General features: G+C 35.4%; 2 protein-coding genes across 2 annotated transcripts; one reads left to right on the top strand and one right to left on the bottom strand.

The window, feature by feature from the left end:
• Window positions 1–230: 230 nt before the first annotated feature.
• Window positions 231–5,801, top strand: LOC110710765 (macrophage migration inhibitory factor homolog). Its single transcript, XM_021889100.1, has 2 exons — window positions 231–592; window positions 5,429–5,801. The coding sequence occupies exons 1-2, from the start codon at window positions 482–484 to the stop codon at window positions 5,654–5,656; spliced, it is 339 nt and encodes a 112-aa protein (XP_021744792.1). The 5' UTR covers window positions 231–481; the 3' UTR covers window positions 5,657–5,801.
• A 7,532-nt stretch (window positions 5,802–13,333) lies between these two features.
• Window positions 13,334–14,395, bottom strand: LOC110710696 (zinc finger BED domain-containing protein RICESLEEPER 2-like). The gene is made up of 2 exons (XM_021889027.1): window positions 14,223–14,395; window positions 13,334–14,033 (listed from the first exon to the last, which is right to left on the bottom strand). Exons 1-2 carry the CDS (start codon window positions 14,393–14,395, stop codon window positions 13,334–13,336), a joined length of 873 nt encoding a protein of 290 aa, XP_021744719.1.
• Between the last annotated feature and the right edge of the window lie 6,891 nt (window positions 14,396–21,286).

Below are 21,286 nucleotides of genomic sequence, written 5' to 3'. Positions count from 1 at the left end.
ATTAACCGACCATACGGTGTGACTAGTCACACTGAAAACGCGTTATATATTCTAAAATAGAGAAAGTACAAAATTGTGCTTGCTTGCCCGTTTAAACTTTCCCTACATGTGGTAATAAACAAACAATAATTGAATAATAAGATCGAAAGAAGACTTAATAATATAATCCACTTAAAAGTTAAAATCCGTCATTTTCTTTCACGCATCTATCATCAATTCATATTTCATACCATATCTAAATATGAGTTCAACTTACCGACTTACCGCCGTTTCGGACTCTTTTACTTTTAAATCAAAAATCATATATTAATTTTTTTATTTTTTATTTTTTAAATCGTAAATCCGCGTACTCAATTAGTATTTAAGGACCATTTACACCTTCATCCATTCTACCATCTTGACTCACTCAATATCAAAGAGAGAGAAAATAGAGTTAAAAAAAAAACAAGAAAAAAACCAAGAAAACAAGATCTAAGAAAAAATGCCAGCACTATATATAACAACAAATGTAAATTTGGAAGGTGTTGATGTTGAACCTATCTTCTCTGAAGCTAGTGCTGCTATTGCTTCCATTATCGGCCGCCCTCAACATGTAAGTACACCCTAATCCCTTCTCTGTACTACTAGCTATCGATCGATCATTCATTCATTTATTTGGGTCGGAGTTTGTTTTCTTACGGTGTATATGAATCACAAGGGCATTATAAATTACAAATGGGCGAGGGAGGTTGTTTGAATTTTTGTGATATTTTATTTTTATAGTTCCTCAATTCCTTGACTATCATCATAGGTGTCTATGTCATTAGTTCTTTTTTTTTTTTATTGTGTCTCATTAGTAATAGCTTAAATTTGCACGAGAATTCAGACATCTACTGTATTGCGGAGTATTAAATTTCACTTCTAACTAAATCCACTAAAAAATGGAAAGATTTATGCAACTATCATGGTATCATGGTATTCGTATACTTAGAACATACACAATGATTGTGCATAAGAACCTGATAACAATTTCTAAATAATTGCTAGCTATATGCTAGCCAACCTCTTGTAACTAAACCAAACTACACTCCACCCAACAAACATATATTGATTTGTTTAATATTTTTTTTTATGTATTTGTTTATTATTTTATTTTTTATATTATTTGTTTATTACAAGAGGATGTAGCTTATCATTGTAGTAGCTTAAGTTATGTAGCTTGAGGATTAATGATTTGACAATCCCAAACTACATCTACATATACATATAACTAGTCATTGTGGATGCTCTTAAAATCAATTACAAATATCTTTATAGAATACTCCTTCCCTCCCAAATCGAATAACTGACACGTTAATTATTCTAGAACAGAAAAAGTAATATTTACATGATAGAATGTGTACCAAGTAGTAGAGATTATTATTATGTCCTTAACTAATCCTTAGTTTGAATTCAAAAAAATTCCATTTTCTTCATTTGCACAAGGTAGACTTAATGCATTAGCGTAGGAAAATCGAACCTTATGCATGTATTTTAGAGTAAAAGTAAACTTAGGAGATAATTTTTGTTATATTGTCTCATTTTGTGCTGCGTGAATACATTCATCAACACAAAAACTTGATCATTAATACGTCTATAAAAGCACAAAACATATATATATATTGAAGATACTTCGGTATAAGCATGTTTAGAATAACAAAACAAGATTAACAACAACCAACCAAAAAAAAAAAAAAAAAAAAAAAAAAAACTGATTCAAATGAATGTCTGTTTACGGCATTTTCAATTAGAAGTTGACTAAGTAAGCGTTGGTTCAAATATTGCCGTGCTTTTTAAAATAGCTTGTGAGATAGGGAATAAACAAAAGCTATTGACTTAAATTTTAACTACCTTATCTTCAAAAAAGTTGGTGAGCTTTAAAAAATTAAAATTAATATTGAAAAACATCCAATGGTTGTGCATTATTTTGTGTTCATGCCTGTTTGCTTGCTTAGACGTGGAAAGTATATCTCTTCCTAAGCAATGGCAACACATTTATTAGTTCAATATAGAAAATTCTATCTTATATGGGGATTAAGATGTTATGTCAATGTTTTTATCCATTTTGTGGGAAATAGAAGTTTTTAGGAAATATCATCCAAACAATTACTACATAATACGGAGTAAAATGTATTTTTTTGGTAAGTTCAGACAAGTTCAAATAAGTTCAGATCAGTGAAAATCAGATGAATAGAACACACCCTTAATGTTTTAGGGCGTGTTTTATTCAACCGATTTTCACTTATTTGAACTTAATTATTTAAACTTAAATTAAATTTATTAAAATTTATTTTAGTTATAATTTGTACTTAGGTAACCCTTATCAAAAATTATTGTTCCTATTCCTAAATTGAACTTATCTTACCTTATTTTTCTTAGACTGAACTTATATGAACTTAACTTAACAGAACTTATTAAATCTAAAATAAATGAAAATAAGGTAAATAAAACAGATCCTTAATATAATATATCTTGATTTTTTACATTTCTGCATAACTTTGAGCATTAGAATTTAAAATAAGTTGGATTGTAGTGGCGCATCTTGTATGTTGGAGAGATGGAGGGAGTCAGATAGCTGAGTGATAAAGGTTGTGTACAAAAGGAATCGGATGGATAAGTAATTGGTCCCTATGTAGTTGGGCAAGTTCAACTTTAAAAGCATTGATTGGTGATAGAACGATAGAGGTTGTGTATAGTGATTTATTTATGGAGGTCCTTGTACCATATAATCATATATAGGCTAAAACTACATATTATGGATAGGCAGAGAGTGAGAGATAGCTCAAATGGTTAGAGTTTTCCTTCAAGTTTTAGGAGATCTTGAGACCGATTGACACCCCCGTCCTTTGTGGTCCCTAAACACCAAAAAAACATATTGGCTAGGCAAGTTCATTTGTTTGGGCAAGTTGTTCAACTTTAAAACACTGAATTGTCATGTACTCACGTCCATTTGGGGGTGCATAGGAAGTAAATGCTCAAAATGGATTGTTTACCTTCCATATGTTATTAATTTTAATATAAATTTAAATGAGACGGATAAATTAAGACGAAATGATGAATTTTAGGGACTTAATAATTTGTTATATGTAGTCGTATAGTGTAATTAATTTGAGCAATGATTATAGGTGTGTTCGAAAAAAATATAGTGTAGATCGAGGTGGCTATTAGCTATGGTATATTGTCACATTGCCGATTCCATGTATGGGATTAAAGTTTTGATTGATTGATTGCCTGATTAATTAATTGATATTTTGTCACATTGGTATATATGTTACTCCGTACCAAAGGCAACAAAGTAAATAGACCCAAACGCATCTATATAAAGTGCTTGTGGGTCTATGCGTCATAGCTAGTTACTAACGTTAGTGGTTCACTGTATAACTGTATTTGCGTCGTGTAAGTGGTGTTACTCCAACATATGTCCAAAATGGAAAATCAAAGTGTCGTCTCCACTACTGTAATAAACATAGTACACAAGTGACTTGTATTACTAAAATCAAAAATCATAGACTATGCTGTATAAATTGGAGTGTGATTTTAGTCATATGGAGGGACTTTTTACTAAATTGAGCTTTTTTGGCAAAGTATTTACCAAATTGGTCTCGTGGCAAAAGTATTTCTTAAACTAAGCTTTTAGGGTAAAACGTTGTCTCGGCAGCATTTTACATCCAGTTTTTTTAAAAAAAAAATTCAAAACATAAAACTCTGTCTCAGACAACGTTTTATGGTTAATTGACTTTTTTGTATGTATTTTGCTAAAATATATTGGTATACACGTATTTTGTGTATGTAAAAAGTAAAACGTTGCCTAAGGCAGCGTTTTACTTAAAGAATTAAACGGAAAAAGTATTATCTCAATAGGAAAACGCTGCCTCAGGCTGCGTTTTATTCTGTACAATAAACGCTGCCTCAGGCAGCGTTTATTGAGGGCTTTTTTTATATAAAATATGAAATACGAAGTTTGAGAAAAAAGTCAAACGGGTAAAACGCTGTATGAGGCAGCGTTTCACTTCTTGGATTTTTTTTTTAAATCTGGGTATAAAACGCTGTCTGAGACAGCGTTTTATCCCACAAGCTTAGTTTGGGAAATACTTTTGCCACGAGACCAATTTGGTAAATAATTTGCCAACAAAGCTCAATTTGGTAAAAAGTCCCATATGGAGGACCCTAATTTGGCATAATTAACACCACTTTACTTGGCTAGTTTTCAGAGAGAGAAGAACGAACAACAAGTTTGTCACTTTGTTGTCAATAGGGCTAGTGCAATGTTTGATACTCCCCAAATGTGGATAGTGATAAAAACAAGTACTCATTCCATTGCATAATAATCGCAATGATATAGAATGCATATAGTATAAGAAAAAATATATAGATTTGTAGGCTTTAATAAAATAATATAGAGAAATAATAAAATAGTACTCCGTAGTGTAGTAGATAGAGTTAGTAGGAGAGATAAATAATAAAATATTTGTAAAGTGATAATTAATAAAAATAATAATAAGTTCTTACCAAATAAGAAAGTGTAGTAATTATTATAAAATGGACATAAAAAGAAAGTGTTGCGATTATTACAAAATACAGGTAGTAAAAAGGAAGAGAATTAATATAATTTCTTGGTATTTTGATTTAAATTTTTCGCCTTAAAGTTAAATCCAAGGTTAGGAGCAATTCAATTTTGATTTAAATTGTTATCGTAATTGATTGATAATGTTATCCGAATCCTTCTCAAGTTGACATCACATGATTTAAATTTGAGAGAAATAATGAAACTCGAATATGAATCTAATTATTATCCCAATCCAATTAGAAATGAATTGTATTATGAATTTAATAGATTTAGTCTGAATCAGACTCATCTAGTTAGTGTTTCTTTAACAAAGAAAGATCAATTTACTTTAGCCCTTTATACATTTTCAATAGTTGTTTTCAATGTCTCCTACATGCTATGTTTCCTTTAATCAATAGTCCGAATCATATGCATATATCTTATAACAACAACCACTCAATAGGGACTAAGACATTTTTGGTCAACTTTAATTGAATTATTAGTCCCAAAAATGAAAATAATTAGCATTATTCCATAATTATTGTTAGTTCCTTTTTTTTTTTTAATTACCCTTAGAAGTAGTTGCAAGCTGAGCTAACTGAAAATGATTGTACAATTAATTATAATCACTTATTATAATAAGGGCTATGTATAACATTAAAAACATTCCTGGAAATTATATAAAATTAGAAATTCACGAGTAAATCAGTGTAATTAGTGTATTTTTGACGCGATTTTCTAAATTTATACAATATTGAAGAGTGTTTATTATGCTTATATGTAACTCTAAGGGATATGTACAACATTTTCCTAATTTTATTTATGTATTATATATTTATAATATGATTGCATTTATTATTTCAGTTGGTGATGGTGGTAGTGAAAGGATCAGTACCAATATCATTTACAGGAACAAAAGATCCAGCAGCATTTGCACAATTAATATCAATGGGTGGTATTAATAAAGTTGTCAAGAAAAATTTAATAACAAGTCTTGGTGCTATTCTTCAGAATCATTTAACTATTCCTCCTGCTAGATTTTTCTGCCATGTTATTGATACTACTGCTGGTCGCCCACAATCTAAGCTTTAATTTCTTGTAATCTTGATTAAATTATTTTAATTTAATTTGGTTTTCCCTTGTGTAAACCCAATTAAAATTGATGTATCAATTGGAATAAATTTTTGTGGCAAATGGTTATATTGAATATTTTTGAAAATAAATTATTATTATGATGGTTCTAGTTAGGATTAATTTGAAGATTTTCTACTAGATAAATACAAGTTAATATCTGAGATTCACAAAATTTGTTTATCACATGGTAATTTTGTAAATAAATCAACCACTTTTTCCATAAAAGTGGGTCCTACAGTGACGATGACTGGATAAAGTTGTTAATTTATTTACCAAAATGTCATGTGATAAACAAATTTTGTTCATCCTAGAGATTAATTGGGGCTTCCTCTTTTCTACTCCGATCCCTACATTCTTTATTGATTGGTTGACTCAAGATTTTGTTCATGCAAATGGAAATTAATATTTTAAGGATAAATATATAAACTTGGCCACGTTTGATTTGTTTCGATTGTTGCTTTCTAAATACTTAATTATTTACCACCTTCAATCTAAATTCCTCGCAACTTTGAAATATTTTATATCTCACAAATAATACCCCGAAGGTGCGAGTAATTTGGACCGGAGGTAGTATATAGTTTTTGAAATACATAATTTGAGATATTTTAGTTACAATGTTGTTTTAAAAACTGTGTAAAAAGCAAATAAAACATTGAATTAGAAACGAGAGTTAATGTAATTCTTAATCCTTTGAATTGCTTATATGATTACTAGAAATCTACAAATATGAGTTTTTGCCCTTTTATAGTAATGCATATGTGTATATAGTTTTTTATATTTTTTTTTTAAAGCATATGAGTATATAGTTGATATACTAGCTAGTATGATGATATCCCAGCCCAACCGAAACATATAAAAGTTGGGGATTTGTTAAACATCGCCCGCAAATCTCCACATAAAGCCCACAAAATTCACTTGATTTGACAATATTGCCCTTGACCTAAAAAAAAACACTCACACTCTCATCACTCACACTCTCATCGCTCATCTTCTTTCAACATCTCAAAAAAAAAAAAAAATATTCAAACAACGGCAATGTCGAGGCGGTAAGGCAAGGAATTGGCGGCGGCGGCGGAGGGAAGGAGGTCTCAAGGAGGCAAGGTACAATTTGTTAAAAAAAAAGGGAAAACCGCCGTGACGGAGGAGGGGCGCCTTGGCCGGACGCCCAGCCAGCGGTGGTGGCGCCAACTGCAGACGCCGCAACCAGTAGGCTGGCGCCTGGGCTGGACGCCATAGCCACGGTTGTGGCGTTTATTCAAAGCGCCGCAGTCGTGGCTATGGCGTCCAGCCCAGGCGCCAGCCCACTGGTTCCGGCGTCTGCAGCTGGCGCCACCACCGCTGGCTGGGCGTCCAGCCAAGGCGCCCCCCCCCCCTTTTTTTTATATATATTTGTATTAAAATGTTGTTTTTTTTTTGTTTAATATCTTTTTCAATTGTTTTTATATTTTGTTGTTTATTTTTATAAATTTTATCAATTTTGTTGTATTTTTTCTATGTTTATATTTTGTTTACAATTATTTGTTTGTTTTATTTGTACATTTTAAAAATACAACTATTTTTTCTATGTTTATATTTTTTCTATGTTTATATTTTGTTTACAATTATTTGTTTGTTTTATTTGTACATTTTTATTTTTATTCTCAATTTCAATTTGTTAGTACATTTTTTTGTTCATTTGATATTGTTTTTGGTTAGTTAATTTATTTTAATTTTTATTATTGATATTGTTTTTGGTTAGTTAATTTATTTTAATTGGGAATGAATTATTTATGTTTATATATATTCTTATGTGTTGGTTTTATTTCCTTTCTTGTATTTTTTATTCTATTATTTTTATTTAAGTGTTTTGTTAATTTCTTTATTATGTTAATTTGTTAGTATGTTTTTAGTTTATTTGATTTGGGTAGTGGTAGCTATTTTTCGTATAATTTTTTGTATGTTTATATATTTTTAAATTTTTTGTAGAATTCACTGCGTCGTCATGGTGCGGGGAAGAATGTAGAGCTTCTTAGTAGAAGTTATTCAGTGGAGAGGTCGGGGCATAGACATGTTAGATCCCGTGGTATTTCGGCCTCGGCTCGTAGAGAACGGATCCACCGTCGGGATGAGGATGACGATGATGATGCTGAAGAGGGTGACCAAGAGGAGGAGCAGGAGGAGGGCGCGGATGAGGATGAGTATGTGGACGATGGCAGTGGACCGTATGATGATTACGATCCATTCAGTCAGAGGGTTGATGACATGTACGAGACACATATGGTGGAGGTGCGTAAGGGTAGGGGTGGTAGGTTTGTTAGTAGATCTGGCACATCATCTGCGTCCACTGTATATGGGGCAAGCAGGAAACGGTCGAGGGTCGTTAATGATTCTTGGGTTGTTAGGAGTGAGGTGCCCGGTGGGCCTGTTGACGGGAGTGTGATTCCTAGCTTTCTAGGACACATAGCTGCCCGTATTTGGGAGGACCAGGAGAGGCCTTCAGTTACGGGGTTGTTGAAATGTCATACCCGGGAAAAGACTTGTAGCTTTTTGCGTACATGGGCTGAGGCTTGGCCGGCGGAGAGCGAGATGTTCGAGCGACTGGAGGGCACTGGGGTGAATCACGTTCCTGCCACCATGCACGATAAGATTGACATTACGCTGATCACGACTTTCATTGAGCGATGGCAGCCGGATACAAACTCTTTCCACCTTCCGTTCGGTGAGATGACGATCATGTTACATGACGTCGAGGCCATTCTGGGGATTTGTGTTGAGGGTAAACGACTTTGTGCTGTGGCTGATGCGGATCAGGCAGATTTGCTGGCGGAGTTGTTGGCGGTGGACAGGGCTGCACTGTACACCGAGGCGCTTGGTGTTTGGGAACACGGCGGTGTGAAGATCGCATCCGTGTTGCAGCGGTGTTTGTACCCCAGTGCACGTAGGACGCACGACGCACAGCTGAGTGCTTATGTTTTTCTACTCCTCGGATGTACCTTGTTTCCGGATAAGAGCGGCGGAAACAAGCTCAGGCCACGCGACATAGTAGAGGCGTGTGACCCCGACAGTGTAGGCCAGTTTTCCTGGGGATCGGCTACGTTGGCGTATTTGTATCGCCAACTAGGATTTGCGAGTCGGGCTGACGCGGCAGGTATCACTGGGTGTCTGACTCTATTGCAGACCTGGATATACGAGTACTTTCCTGCATTGCGACCACATCGTGACCCGGTTCCTATTGATGAGGGGATGTCGCGTGCTTGTGCGTGGAGTCCGCGCTCGGAGAAGAAGTCCGTTGACCGCCTCCGATCGATACGGTTATTGCTGGACAGGCTGTCCCCCTTAGAGGTAACGTTTATAAATTGTTTTTACATTTTATTATTTGCACATATTATATTCATGTTATTAAATTTTAAAACTATGTGCAGGTGAACTGGATACCTTTCGGCCCGAACCCTAGTGTTAGGGTACCCAGGACCCTGTACACGGGACTCATTCAGTATCATGAGATCGTCGAGGCGTACATGCCCCAGCGTTGTCTTCGCCAACTTGGATTTGTCCAAGTTGTCCCTCCTCCCTCGGCATGCCTGATGAAGGCGGTCCGACCTGCATCGTTGAGGGACTACGTCGTGCAATGGCCGGATATCATGACCGGGACGTGGGACCAGTTTCCGATGGTGGCCCGCTTATGGACTGCGGAGTTGCAGCGGCCGCCATCTGGGGTTCCTCCCATGTGTGACCATTACTACATGGAATGGTTCAACCGGTATTTGCACCCGAGGTTGATCGCAGATCTCGACCACAACGATGATGATTATGTGCCACCGCCTACTGCCATGGAAGCGGTATGTCTCATATTATATTTATCGTTGTCTTTTAATTAAGTTTTATATGTTGTTATTGTATTTCATATTTTATTTTTTGTTGTATGCAGTGGATGGGAAAGATAATGCAGGACGTACAGAAACTCTCTCTTGAGAAGGACAGCATGAGTGCAACAGTGAGAGCTGTTGTTGATAGTCTGGAACAGACCCTTGCGCAGTGGGAGTCGTCGTCGAGGAGGGATTACTGATGGTTTTGTCATTTTATTTATAGAGCACTTTAAATATTATCGTTTTAATTTATTAAATTGGACATTATGTTGTAAGTTTGTAACATTTTAGATTGTTCTTTTAGCTTCCAACTTAAACATATTATCATTGCTGTTTTTAAATTTTGATATAACCGTTCGTGGATCCGCGCAACTTACCCATGCAATATATAGAATGCAGTAAGCAATACAATATAAAAGATTAATGTTCTCATTAAAAGAGCAACGTACAAATAAGATTACATAGGAAGAATGTAAACATGAAAAACTAAAATGCAGCTAGGGTGTTCCATTCGTGGACCCGGTCATGATATAGCGCATCCCAACCCTCTACGCTCGCTATGCGAATGGTGTACCACCGAGGTATAATCGGTGGCACTGGAAAATCGGATGACATGTCTAGTCGGATGAAATGTTTGTATGACGACCCAAGAAACGCAATAGCTACCTCTCTGACCGGTGTGGTGACAGTCTCACGCGACCGCCAAGGGAGAACCGTGGTACAAGGATAATAAGATTGACTATGCACTCCCAGGCCGAAATGCATGACTGCGCATTTGTAAATGTTTGCAACGGCAAACAGATCTAGGGGCGCGTCAAAATAATGATTTTGGCCGCAAGGTCCACCTCCCCACCGGATACGCCGCAGAGCGCCATCCAAGTCATCCTGGTACACATGACGATAAACATTTCGGTTAGAGGCAATTTCGCTGTACATCAACTGACGCACCAAACCGTAGTTGTCTTCGCCCATTTGAAAAACATCAGCCACGACCCGGAATCCGCAGTTACCATCTCCGACTACATCATTCCACCCTTCCAAGTACGGCATGATGATCGCAGGTATCCTTTCCTTGTACGGAAACTGATCAACATCGTTTCTTCCTATTCACCATATAATTATAGACAGTTAAGAAGGCAGGAGTAACACTTTAAAACTATGTGCAATGTAAACAACCAAAACGTACCAGTTCTCAGGGGCATATTCACAGACGATGAAGATTGACTACGACTAGATGACGATGTCCGACCACGAGCACGACCACGACCAAGACCACAGATATACTCAAACGCACTCCTGTTCCGCCGTTGTCGACCTCGAGGACGGTCAACTCCTTCGGGTTCCTCATAATCTAAGGTAGACGTGTGGAACATGTTATGAAGTACATGAGTAGCTTCACGAATAATAGAAGGATGGCTGGAGGACACTCGGTCGTACATCGAACGAAACTGCTCCAACTCCTCCTGTTCACGGTCGGCCGTTTGAGTGTCTGCATGCTCACCAATAACGAGCGTCCTCCAGAATGAATGAACCTGATCAACATGTAACGACGCCCTTTCTTCTGTAATAACGCGGTGAATGGTGCATGAGCAAGGTAATCCATGAGTTACTGAAATAGCACACCCACACTGAGCATACACTTCGTCAGCCAAGTCCCTCATCCTGTTCAGCTCAGTGAGAATCAACCCCAAGCAGTAGTGCGACACACGACCATGGAGAATCTTAAATATAAAATGGCTATACATCGTACCATGTCGTCGTCTGGAGTCCTCTAGAGAGTTCCTGATGCCGTTCTTCTGAGTTTCAATTGACTTGTTAAGTCTATCGAACAGTGTATCCAAAGCAGCGGTCGATGAATCAATCCAGTCCTTGGTAGCTCTATGAGCGCTCTCAACTCTACATGTTGTAGTGTTCCCGAAATGAAGTACCTGGTTTGTCCAATATTTGACAACTTTTCCCTGTGAGGGACCCATTGCTGCATCACATAGTCCACCAGTGCCGGACACCACTGGTACGAATCCCTGAAGTTAGCCAATGCTCGCTCATACGCTTCCTCTGTGGTAGCCTGTAGGATCTTCCGCCACTTACCATTCACCAATCTCTCTTCCATTTCCAAATTCTTGTTGAAAAGGTTGTAGGCTTTCACTTTCACGCAGTTGTTGATGTGCCATGTGCACAATAAGTGGTTCGATTCTGGAAACAGCTCTGCTATGGGGGCAAAGAGACCTCCCTCACAGTCGCTGACGATGGTTGCTGGATGAACATTAGGCCCAATAATAACTTGGAGCCGTCTCATCCTTGATGATTGCATGACCAATCAGAAAGTTCTGGTTCGTTGGAGTCATCCCCATGATCTCAACCAGTGGGAACTTGTACTTGTTTGTCTTGTACGTTGAGTCGATCAAAATCACAAATGGCCAAGACTTGATCATATCAGCACAATCAGGATTAGGGGTGTCAACGGGGCGGGGCGGATTTTGGCATTCCCATCCCCATCCCCGCCTCACATTTTCATCCCCATCCCCATCCCCATGTCGGGTCTGAAAATAATCCCCGTCCCCGCCCCGGCGGGTCCAACTCTAAAACCACCCCCGCCCCATCCCCGTCCCCGCCCCATACCCGCCAAACCCCCACCCCATACCCGCCAAACCCCCGCCCCATCCCCGCCAATTCCCCGCCCCATACCCGCCAACTTAGTATTGAGAAAAGCAACTGTCTTTCAAGTTTCAAGTGTCAACTGAAACCCTGCAGACTTCATAGTAGACTAATGAAAAAGTAGCAGTGCATACAAATCCCATTAACTCAAATCCAACAAAAACCACTGCAAGATCAACCATTTTCATAAAGTGCAACACCTTAGGCATACATACTACATTACTACATATTAAAAAACTTAAAATTAGTAGTACATAAGAGAAAAAAAAAAACACTAACTCCAAATTGTCCAAAGTCCAAATATTAAAAATAACTACAAGTCTACAAATATTCAAATACATAACAAGAAATTCATTAGGCCTTGAATTATTCGGTGCAAAGTCCACTTGTTCAAGAATCGATATCACATGTTTCAAATCCTTCCTCTAATTCTCCCACTAATTTAGCATATTCATCATCCTTAAATTCTCCACAATCTGCAAATACAACGTGAATTAATTAAAATAAATAAATAAATAATATTATTAATTAAATAAAATTTTATTTTAGCTATTTACTTTTAGAAGCAGCCCATATCCAATTTTGAGTACACATCAAAGCTTCTACAACTTCCGGTAAAAGCCGACTACGATAAGGATTAAGAACCCGACCACTTGTGCTAAATGCGGACTCTGATGCAACAGTAGAAACAGGAATGCTCAATATATCTCGTGCTATTTGCTGAAGAATGGGATATGTGCCTCCATTTGTCTTCCACCAGTTAAGAATATCAAAATCTTGGACTAGAGGCACATTAGCAGCATCTAAATACTTATCCAAATCTGATATATCATGACTTGAGTCCTTATCTTGTTGTAAAAATTCAGCAAATTCTTGCATAAAGGTCTCTTCATTGGATTTGCTACTACTACCCAAATCAAAAGCTTGTTGGTTGCTACTACCTTGAGTTTTACCCATCTTAGACCCATATTCATCAACCAATCTTCGTAGAAGATCACTAATTCTACTAACCTCAATTTCAAAGTCATGCCCATCAAAAATTTTTGCAAAATAAAAGCGAATAAGAGCCATTTTGTATCTAGGATCTAGTATTGTTGCCACTCCCATTAAGCCATTCACACTAGCCCAATACTTGTTATATTTTTTGTAACATAATGTCGGCCATTTTCCTTACATAATCATGAGGAGATAAAAGCCAACCAGAAATAGCAATTCTCAAAGCACAAATTTTAGGAAAATAAAGATTGGCCGTAGGGTAATTTGTTCCTGAAAAATTAAGGGTAGTTTTACTAAACACTTCCAAATGTTCACATATTTTCTCAACTTTTTCCCAATCTTCAGGGGTCGGTGGATTCTTATATAAATTATTACGAGCACTTAAAACAACAAACACTTCTTTATAACTAGTAGCAATAGAAAGCATTTCATAAGTAGAATTCCACCGGGTTTTGCAATCAAGTGCTAACTTTCTACTACACTCAGGAGTTATTTGCTTAGCCACTTGTTCAAACCTTTGTACTCTCTTATCAGAAGCAGTCCAAAACACAACACTATCCCTAATTCTTTGAACACCATTTGATACCACAGCACTTAAACCATCTTGAACAATCAAATTTAATATGTGAGCACAACAACGCATATGAAAAAAATCACCTCGCAATAAAAGTGAGCCATATGGAAACACTCCTTTCAAAATTTCCATCATTGCATCATTAGTTGAACAATTATCCACGGTTATAGAAGACAACCTAAGATCAAGATTCCATGATTGAATGCTTTCTTTCAAAGCATCAGCAAGAACCTCAGCAGTATGAGGGGCGGGGACATATAAAAACCTACCAAAACCAATGAAAATAACATATATTATTTGTCTATTCAATACTATTGTGGATATATGGGCTCATTATTATCATCCATCATCACAACTAATAATTCTTATGATTTTAAAATTCACACAAAAAACTATAGCAATACAAAGACAACCAAAAAAAATAAACAAGTTATAAGTAACCAGAAAACAATACCTTATGATCCGACTTTGCAACTTCCATGTATTATCAATAAAATGTGAGGTGACCGCCATATAACCTTTTCTCTGGTTGTCAGCTGTCCACATGTCAGTAGTTAAGGCAATCTTACCCTTTGCTTTCCTCAACAAGGTTGCAACATTCTCCTTCTCAAGCTCATATCTTTTCATAATATTTTTTCTAGTTGTGTTGCGAGACGACACTTTAAATCCAGGTTGGAGTGTCTTGCTATATTTTCTAAAACCAATATGCTCAACCATGCTAATTGGATACTCATGCAAAATAATCATCTCTGCCAAGTCTCTTCTTCCATCTTCTTGGTGGAATTCGTAAGGAGCCAATGTCATCGTGTCATTCTTATCATTCAAGTTTTTTTTTGTACCAAACATTCTTGTTTGTCGAAGATCTTGACATACTCTCTTTGGACATATTTTTATATGATCTTTCAAATGAGTAGTTCCTGCTTTTGACCCACCAGCAAGTAGCTTGGAGCAATGGTTGCACTCAGCTTTTATCACATCCCCAACTCTCTTTCTCTTAAAATCAGACCACACTGCCGAAGTATGCCTACTAGTAATTGGTAGGAGAGAAGGATCGGAATTAGTCTCTAGAGGACTTTCATCATCATCTATTGCAATTGGAGTATTACTAGCGGAAGTGGGAACACTAGCGTTATTCTCATTTTTAGATGTCATTCTCCCCTGTAAAAATTAAATAAAGACAATTAATGCACTAGACATATTGACTACAGTATTGAACACATTTGACATCTCAGAAACAGCAATAATAAATTAATAATAGCAAATTAGCAATGCACAGCAGCAAAGGCAGATCATGCTTCTAGCACAGCTATCGGAAGATATCATGTTGAAAGGCCTATCAATGCATAATGTCATACTGTAACTGCTATGTTAATATATTGTTGCTGCTGCATAACCAGTTAACCACCTATCACACTAAGTCACTAACCACTACATACAGGCTACAACACAAATTTATAGCCACTGAGCCACATAGATACAAACACAAACGCTCACACACACCATGCATCATTCATAGGCTAATAGCCAGTCATTTTCAATTCAAATTTAGTAAAAAATCAGTATATATATTTTGAACTACAATACAATCAAAATTCATCCCCACTTAATTATATACAAAGTGTGTTAAGTTAGTGTGTACTACAGAGATTGATCTTAGTAAATGAATTAAATAAAAAAAAAAGTAACTAAATCTATAATGATCGAATAAGTGGTCAAATGACATAATCCGAATTTAGTTATCACACATAAGCTAAAATAATAAACATAAACTTATAAGTCTGAAATTAATGAGAAAAACTAATTACAATCTATACATATTTCGACTTTATTATATCTATTTTGTGAAATTAAATATAAAAAAACAAGTAATGAAAATTCTAGATTAAAACCCTAATAAACTAAAAAATTTGGAGGTCATCATATTCATACATTATCATACAAAAAATAACAGTAATCAACTACATTGCATTAGATTGAAAGTATCATACAAATATAACACGAAACCCTAGCTCAATCAAATGAAATATTGAAAACCGCAATCGAACAAATCATAAATAAAAGACGAATCACATACTTTCAATCGAAAACCCAATTAAGAAATTCTTAATTGAACATATTGAATTAAGAAAATTCAAAGATAATAATGCGAAAACGTTTACCTAAATTGAATGAGTTGCAGCCTTGCAAGATCGAGGTTGAAGAAGAAGGATCGAAGAGATTTGATTGCAGACGAGGACCACGAGGTTGAAGAAGAAGGATCGAAGAGAGGGGTTTGAGGCTTGAGGAAGAGATTCAGCGCTTGAGACAGTGAGGCAGTGAGACTGTGAGAGGAGAGAGTAAGGCAGTGAGGCTAGGGTTTTTGTTTTGAGAATGAGTGAATGACTGAATGAGGGTGGGTATTGGGTAAGTGGGTTACTGGGTTAGATTTCATTAGGTGTAGTATTTTTTTTTTTTTAATCGTATTATGCTATGGCTAGTCGGGTCTTATGCGGGTATGGGGTGGGTATAAAGCGGGTATGGGTCGGGTATGGAGTGGGTCAGGCGGGGCGGGGCGGGTACGGGGTGGGTCAGGCGGGGCGGGGCGGGGCGGGTATTACATAACAACCATCCCCGCCCCATCACCCATGGCGGGTATGGATTTTAGACCCATCCCCGCCCCGCGACCCGCCAAAGCTAGACCCATCCCCGCCCCATCGGGGCGGGGATGGGGCGGGTCTCCTACTAGACCCGCCCCAGTGACATCCCTAATCAGGATGCACAAGGAAAAGATGAGTCACCTCCGCTGTATCTTCATCAGAATCAAACCAGAACAGGTAACCACGTGATTGTGCCTGGTGTAGCAGCTGCTGTATAGGGTTCCTTCCCTCTGACCGTTCAAACCTGAGTTGCTGTCTGACGTTGTAGATGTGTCTTCGGTTTGGATGGTCTTCTGGAAATTTCTCTAACACAGATGCTAATATTTTAGCAGGCTTGACTTCAGCATCACTCATTTCTTTCACAACTAGTTTCGCAGCAGGACTTAAGCCGCTCAGCTGTCGATGGCCCTCTTCATATACTATCATCTCATGGTTGTGATACCCCCATTTAGAGTAACCAATCACTTCCCAACCGTCACGACTCTGTAGTTATCGAACCTTTACTCTGAACTCACACCCACAACCTTTCCGCTTTGTATCAAACCGAGTGGTTGTATGAAAATCTCTTTCTTCTCTTTTGCGATAACGGTCACATCTCAAAATGCGATCCATTCTACCATCCCGTTGAGATTTATGAGTTACTACTACCAAGCAAAATCCAGCTGCAATTGCAACCTGTTTTTCCCAATCAATCGCCTGTTGAGCTTTTTCGAATGGACCATCATGTCCAAATATCCCACTGTAATCATTTCCGTCTCCACCATAATCTTGCATCAATTATATATTATAATAAATACATTTAACGGATAATACATTTAATTTCTATATTTACACAGAATTAACACAAAAAAAAGCATAATTATGTATAATCAAACTTAATTTTTATAAAAACCCAATTCGAATTTTCAAACTAAATTTAAAAATATACCATTTCGAATTTTCAAACTTAATTTTAAAAAAACCTATTTCGAATTTTCAAAATTAATTTTAAAAAAACCCATTTTGAATTTTTTTAAAAAATCATTTTCGATTTTTTTTTTTAAAAAATAAATAAAAAAATAAAAAACAACAACAAAATCAAAAAAGAAAAAAAAAATTAATATATAAAGGTGGCGTCTGCCAGGGCTGCCACAACCACTAGACTGGCGCCTGGCAGGGCCGCCTCAGCCAGTAGAGTGGCGCCTGGCCAGGACGCCAGTCCGGTGGTCTGGGCGTCTGGGCTGGACGCCACTGTGGTGGTTCTGGCGTCTGCCTTGGACGTCCAGGCTACGGTTTGGGCGTCCATCCTAGGCGCCGGAGCCACTCCGACGGTAAACCGTGAATTTTAACGGTGACTTACCTCGTTTTCCGTCGACGACGACGTACCTCCGGCGTCCCCCGCATCTTCGGCCTGCCCTCCGGTCTCCCCCGGCGAGCCAGTACGGCTCCACATTTTTTACACCGAGATTATTTCAATTTTAGAAAATGGGCATAATGGTCACACCAAGTCATATTTGTGGGCTTTATATGGTAATTTGCGGGCGATGTTTAGCGATTCACAAAAGTTGACTATATATTGATATGGATCAGTGACGGATTCAGGATTTCCGAGATGGTAGGTCACCATCCAATTTTGTGGGTTCAAAATCGAAAAAAAAAAGAATGATAATGTATCAATTAAAGATTCAATACATAAGTTCAAATTTTGGATTACAAATGAATCGCACTTTGAAAAAAAAAAAAAAAAAAAAAAAAAAACCTACAAAAGCATTCTTCAAGTTTTCATACCTTGAAAGCGTGTTAATATGTAATTATCACTAACTCTAACAAATGATTCTCTCTCAAGAAATGGCAATCAAGACATCAAATCAATTTTACATCAATCATCAATTAAAAACCCAAACAGCCAAATATCCAACACCACAAATTCACAATCAATAATATTGAATCAATTTTTCAGTTATAAATTTCCAATTAGCAAAACAACAATTATCAATTAATAAAATTAACTAAATTGAAGTATTAAAGTAGATAAAAACTCTAGCGTAGTCGTCGACTATGGACGACTATGCTAAGAGATTAAATCTAGACCGTTCGATATTTATTTATCTAATCCTAGCCATCCAATTTAACACCTATGCTACACAGTCATTAAAAACTTGTTTGTTTACTAGATAATTCTTTTTACCCAAATTAAATTGTTTTTTACTAAAAAAAAAAAAAGTAAATTTAATATATTATCTTCAACCTTAAATCATCATTGACATTAAAATAGAACTTGATCTTGATTTTCAACTTATGTCGTCGTCTTCATCCTTAAACATTCCATCGTCAACCAAAAATTTATCATCCTCAAATTAAACATCCCATCTTCAACCAAAAATGCAGTATATAAACCTTATTTAAATTAAATGTATAAATTTTAACTTCCTCTTTAACTTATATCGATCATCTTCATCCTAAAACCCTCATGTTCAACCTCATAATTACGATTTTGTGTTAACTTATGATCAGGCGTATGATTGAAAGATTAATAAGCCATCATTGAATGTTTAGAATTTATTTTCTGGTTATATTATCTTATAATTTTGAAAGTAGTCATATGCTTTTTTGTTTAACTTTGATTATTAGTCATATGAATTTGTGAATGATCATCCACCATTGTTGAATGTTGAAGCTATGGACATTATTTTAGGTTGAAGACGGTGAAAAATAAATAAATAAAAACTAACTAAAAACTTTTAATTATGTTAATGAATAGCTATAAAATCAGAATATAAAGGGATATTATTATTAAATAATATCATTGACTAATTGATATTACTTCACCATCATTTACCTTGATTTATTCTCTTAAATATGCATATATATATATATATAGACTCCATATCTTTATGATTTATTTTTAAATAAAATAATTCAATAATTTTTTTCCCATTAAGCATATCTGTATGTCCTTCTTAATCGTTCTTCTCCACAAATTTAATTAAGAGAATGTCAATTTCTGATATTAAGTAGTAGTATAAATTTTTTAATCAAATCAAAAGCTATAGCAGTTATGTTAAAAAATTACGTACCCTTAAATAATAAAAAAAAAATGGCAAAATGTTCAAAAATGCTATAGCATTTATTTTGTATATATATTATTTGGTTATTCCTAGTTAAAATATTAGGCGTTATATGTGTTGCTCTAGTGGTGCCACTGGTGCGGTAGTGTAATCAGCGGTTCGAAAGCTCTAGACAATTTATAATTTATATTATTTTGCTACAAACTAATGTAATTTTTCAAAGTCTGCTTTTTCTTTTTGTTTTATTTGGTTGCAATCGTATAACTTTTATAACAGATGCACTCTAGTTGAGTTTTGAAAATTAAGATTTATAATTTTTTTATTTTGATATATTTTTTTTGAAGGAAATTTATTTTAATATAAACTAACATAATTTTTCAAAGTTTGCTTTTTTTTTTTTAATAGTACAGTTTCACATATTTATCTAGTCATCATAAAATTAAATGTACAAGATTACTAGATTAGCTATAATTTTATGTAGCCAATAAAATCCTTTCCAAAAATTTGCATGTTTTTATCCTCAAAGACTATTTAATAGCTGTCAAAATTTATTTATTTTTTTGAAGGAAATTTATTTTGATATAAATTAACGAAATTTTTCAAAGTTTGCTTTTTTTTTTTTTTTTTTTTCCGTATAGTTTCACATATTTATCTAGTCATGATAAAATTAAATGTACATCTTTCAAAAAAAAAATAAAAAAAAATGTACAAGATTACTAGATTAGATATAATTCTATGTAGCCATTAAAATCCTTTCCAAAAATTTGTATGTTTTTATCCTCGAAGACTATTTAATAGCTGTCAAAATTCAAGCAAGCACATTATTTGTTTTTTTTTTAAATTTTTTTTTTTTGTGAGGTTCAAGCACGCATATACTTAAACAAAAGGTAAGATTAGTCATCTACAAACCAAATTAAGTATAACATGTGATTTATTTTAAATTCCAAAGACACATGATTTAGAAAAACTATATTGATGGATTACTCCCTGCGTTCCTAAATTACATTCCTAATTCTGGTATTTATTCCTCACATAATAGAGAAAAGTAGGAATGTAATTTAGGAACGGAGGGAGTATATTATAATAATCATATTATTGCCTAGTCCCAATAAGTATTGTTAGTTTAGTCTCAATCTAGAATATTTGAAAGTTATTACAATTAAATTAAGTCGTCTCAATTAAGTATTATAGATAGGTTACCAACTAAATATAGTTGAAGTTTATTACAATCAATAGGCAATCCCAAATAGGTATTATAGAGTCCAATATAATATAGTTGAAGGTTGTTAAAATCAAATTAGGTTGTCTCAACTAAGTATTATAGAGTCCTAATAGAATATTTGAAGGTTGTTAAAATCAAATTAGGAAGTCCCAACTAAGTATTGTAGAATTCTAATAAGAATATTTGAAGGTTATTATAATCAGATTAGGCAGTCCCAATTAAGTATTATAGAGTCTAATAAAAAATAATTGAAGATTATTACAATCAAATTAGGCAGTCCCAACGAAGTATTATTGTAGAGTCCTAATAAGAATATTTGAAGGTTCTTAAAATTAATCAAATTAGGCAGTGCCAATTAAATATTATAGAGTCTAATAAAAAAAAGTTGAAGGTTATTACTGTAACACCCCAATAATTCTTCCTTTTTCAACCACTTACTTTAAATAAAAATAGAGGAGAACCATTGGCATGTTACTGTAGGGAATATTTTCAAGCCTTTAAAATCCCACTAGCTTGAACCCCACTGTGATCATACACTAAAGTACGGTGGCGTCCAAAAGGGAAGAAAATAGAGCGAAAGAGTCGCCAACAAGTTTTTAAGGAACTTGTAAAC

Source organism: Chenopodium quinoa, unplaced genomic scaffold (genome assembly GCF_001683475.1).
Source record: "Chenopodium quinoa cultivar QQ74 unplaced genomic scaffold, ASM168347v1, whole genome shotgun sequence".
NCBI classification, from domain to species: Eukaryota; Viridiplantae; Streptophyta; class Magnoliopsida; order Caryophyllales; family Amaranthaceae; genus Chenopodium; species Chenopodium quinoa.
This window is presented reverse-complemented; position numbering and strand designations above follow the sequence as displayed.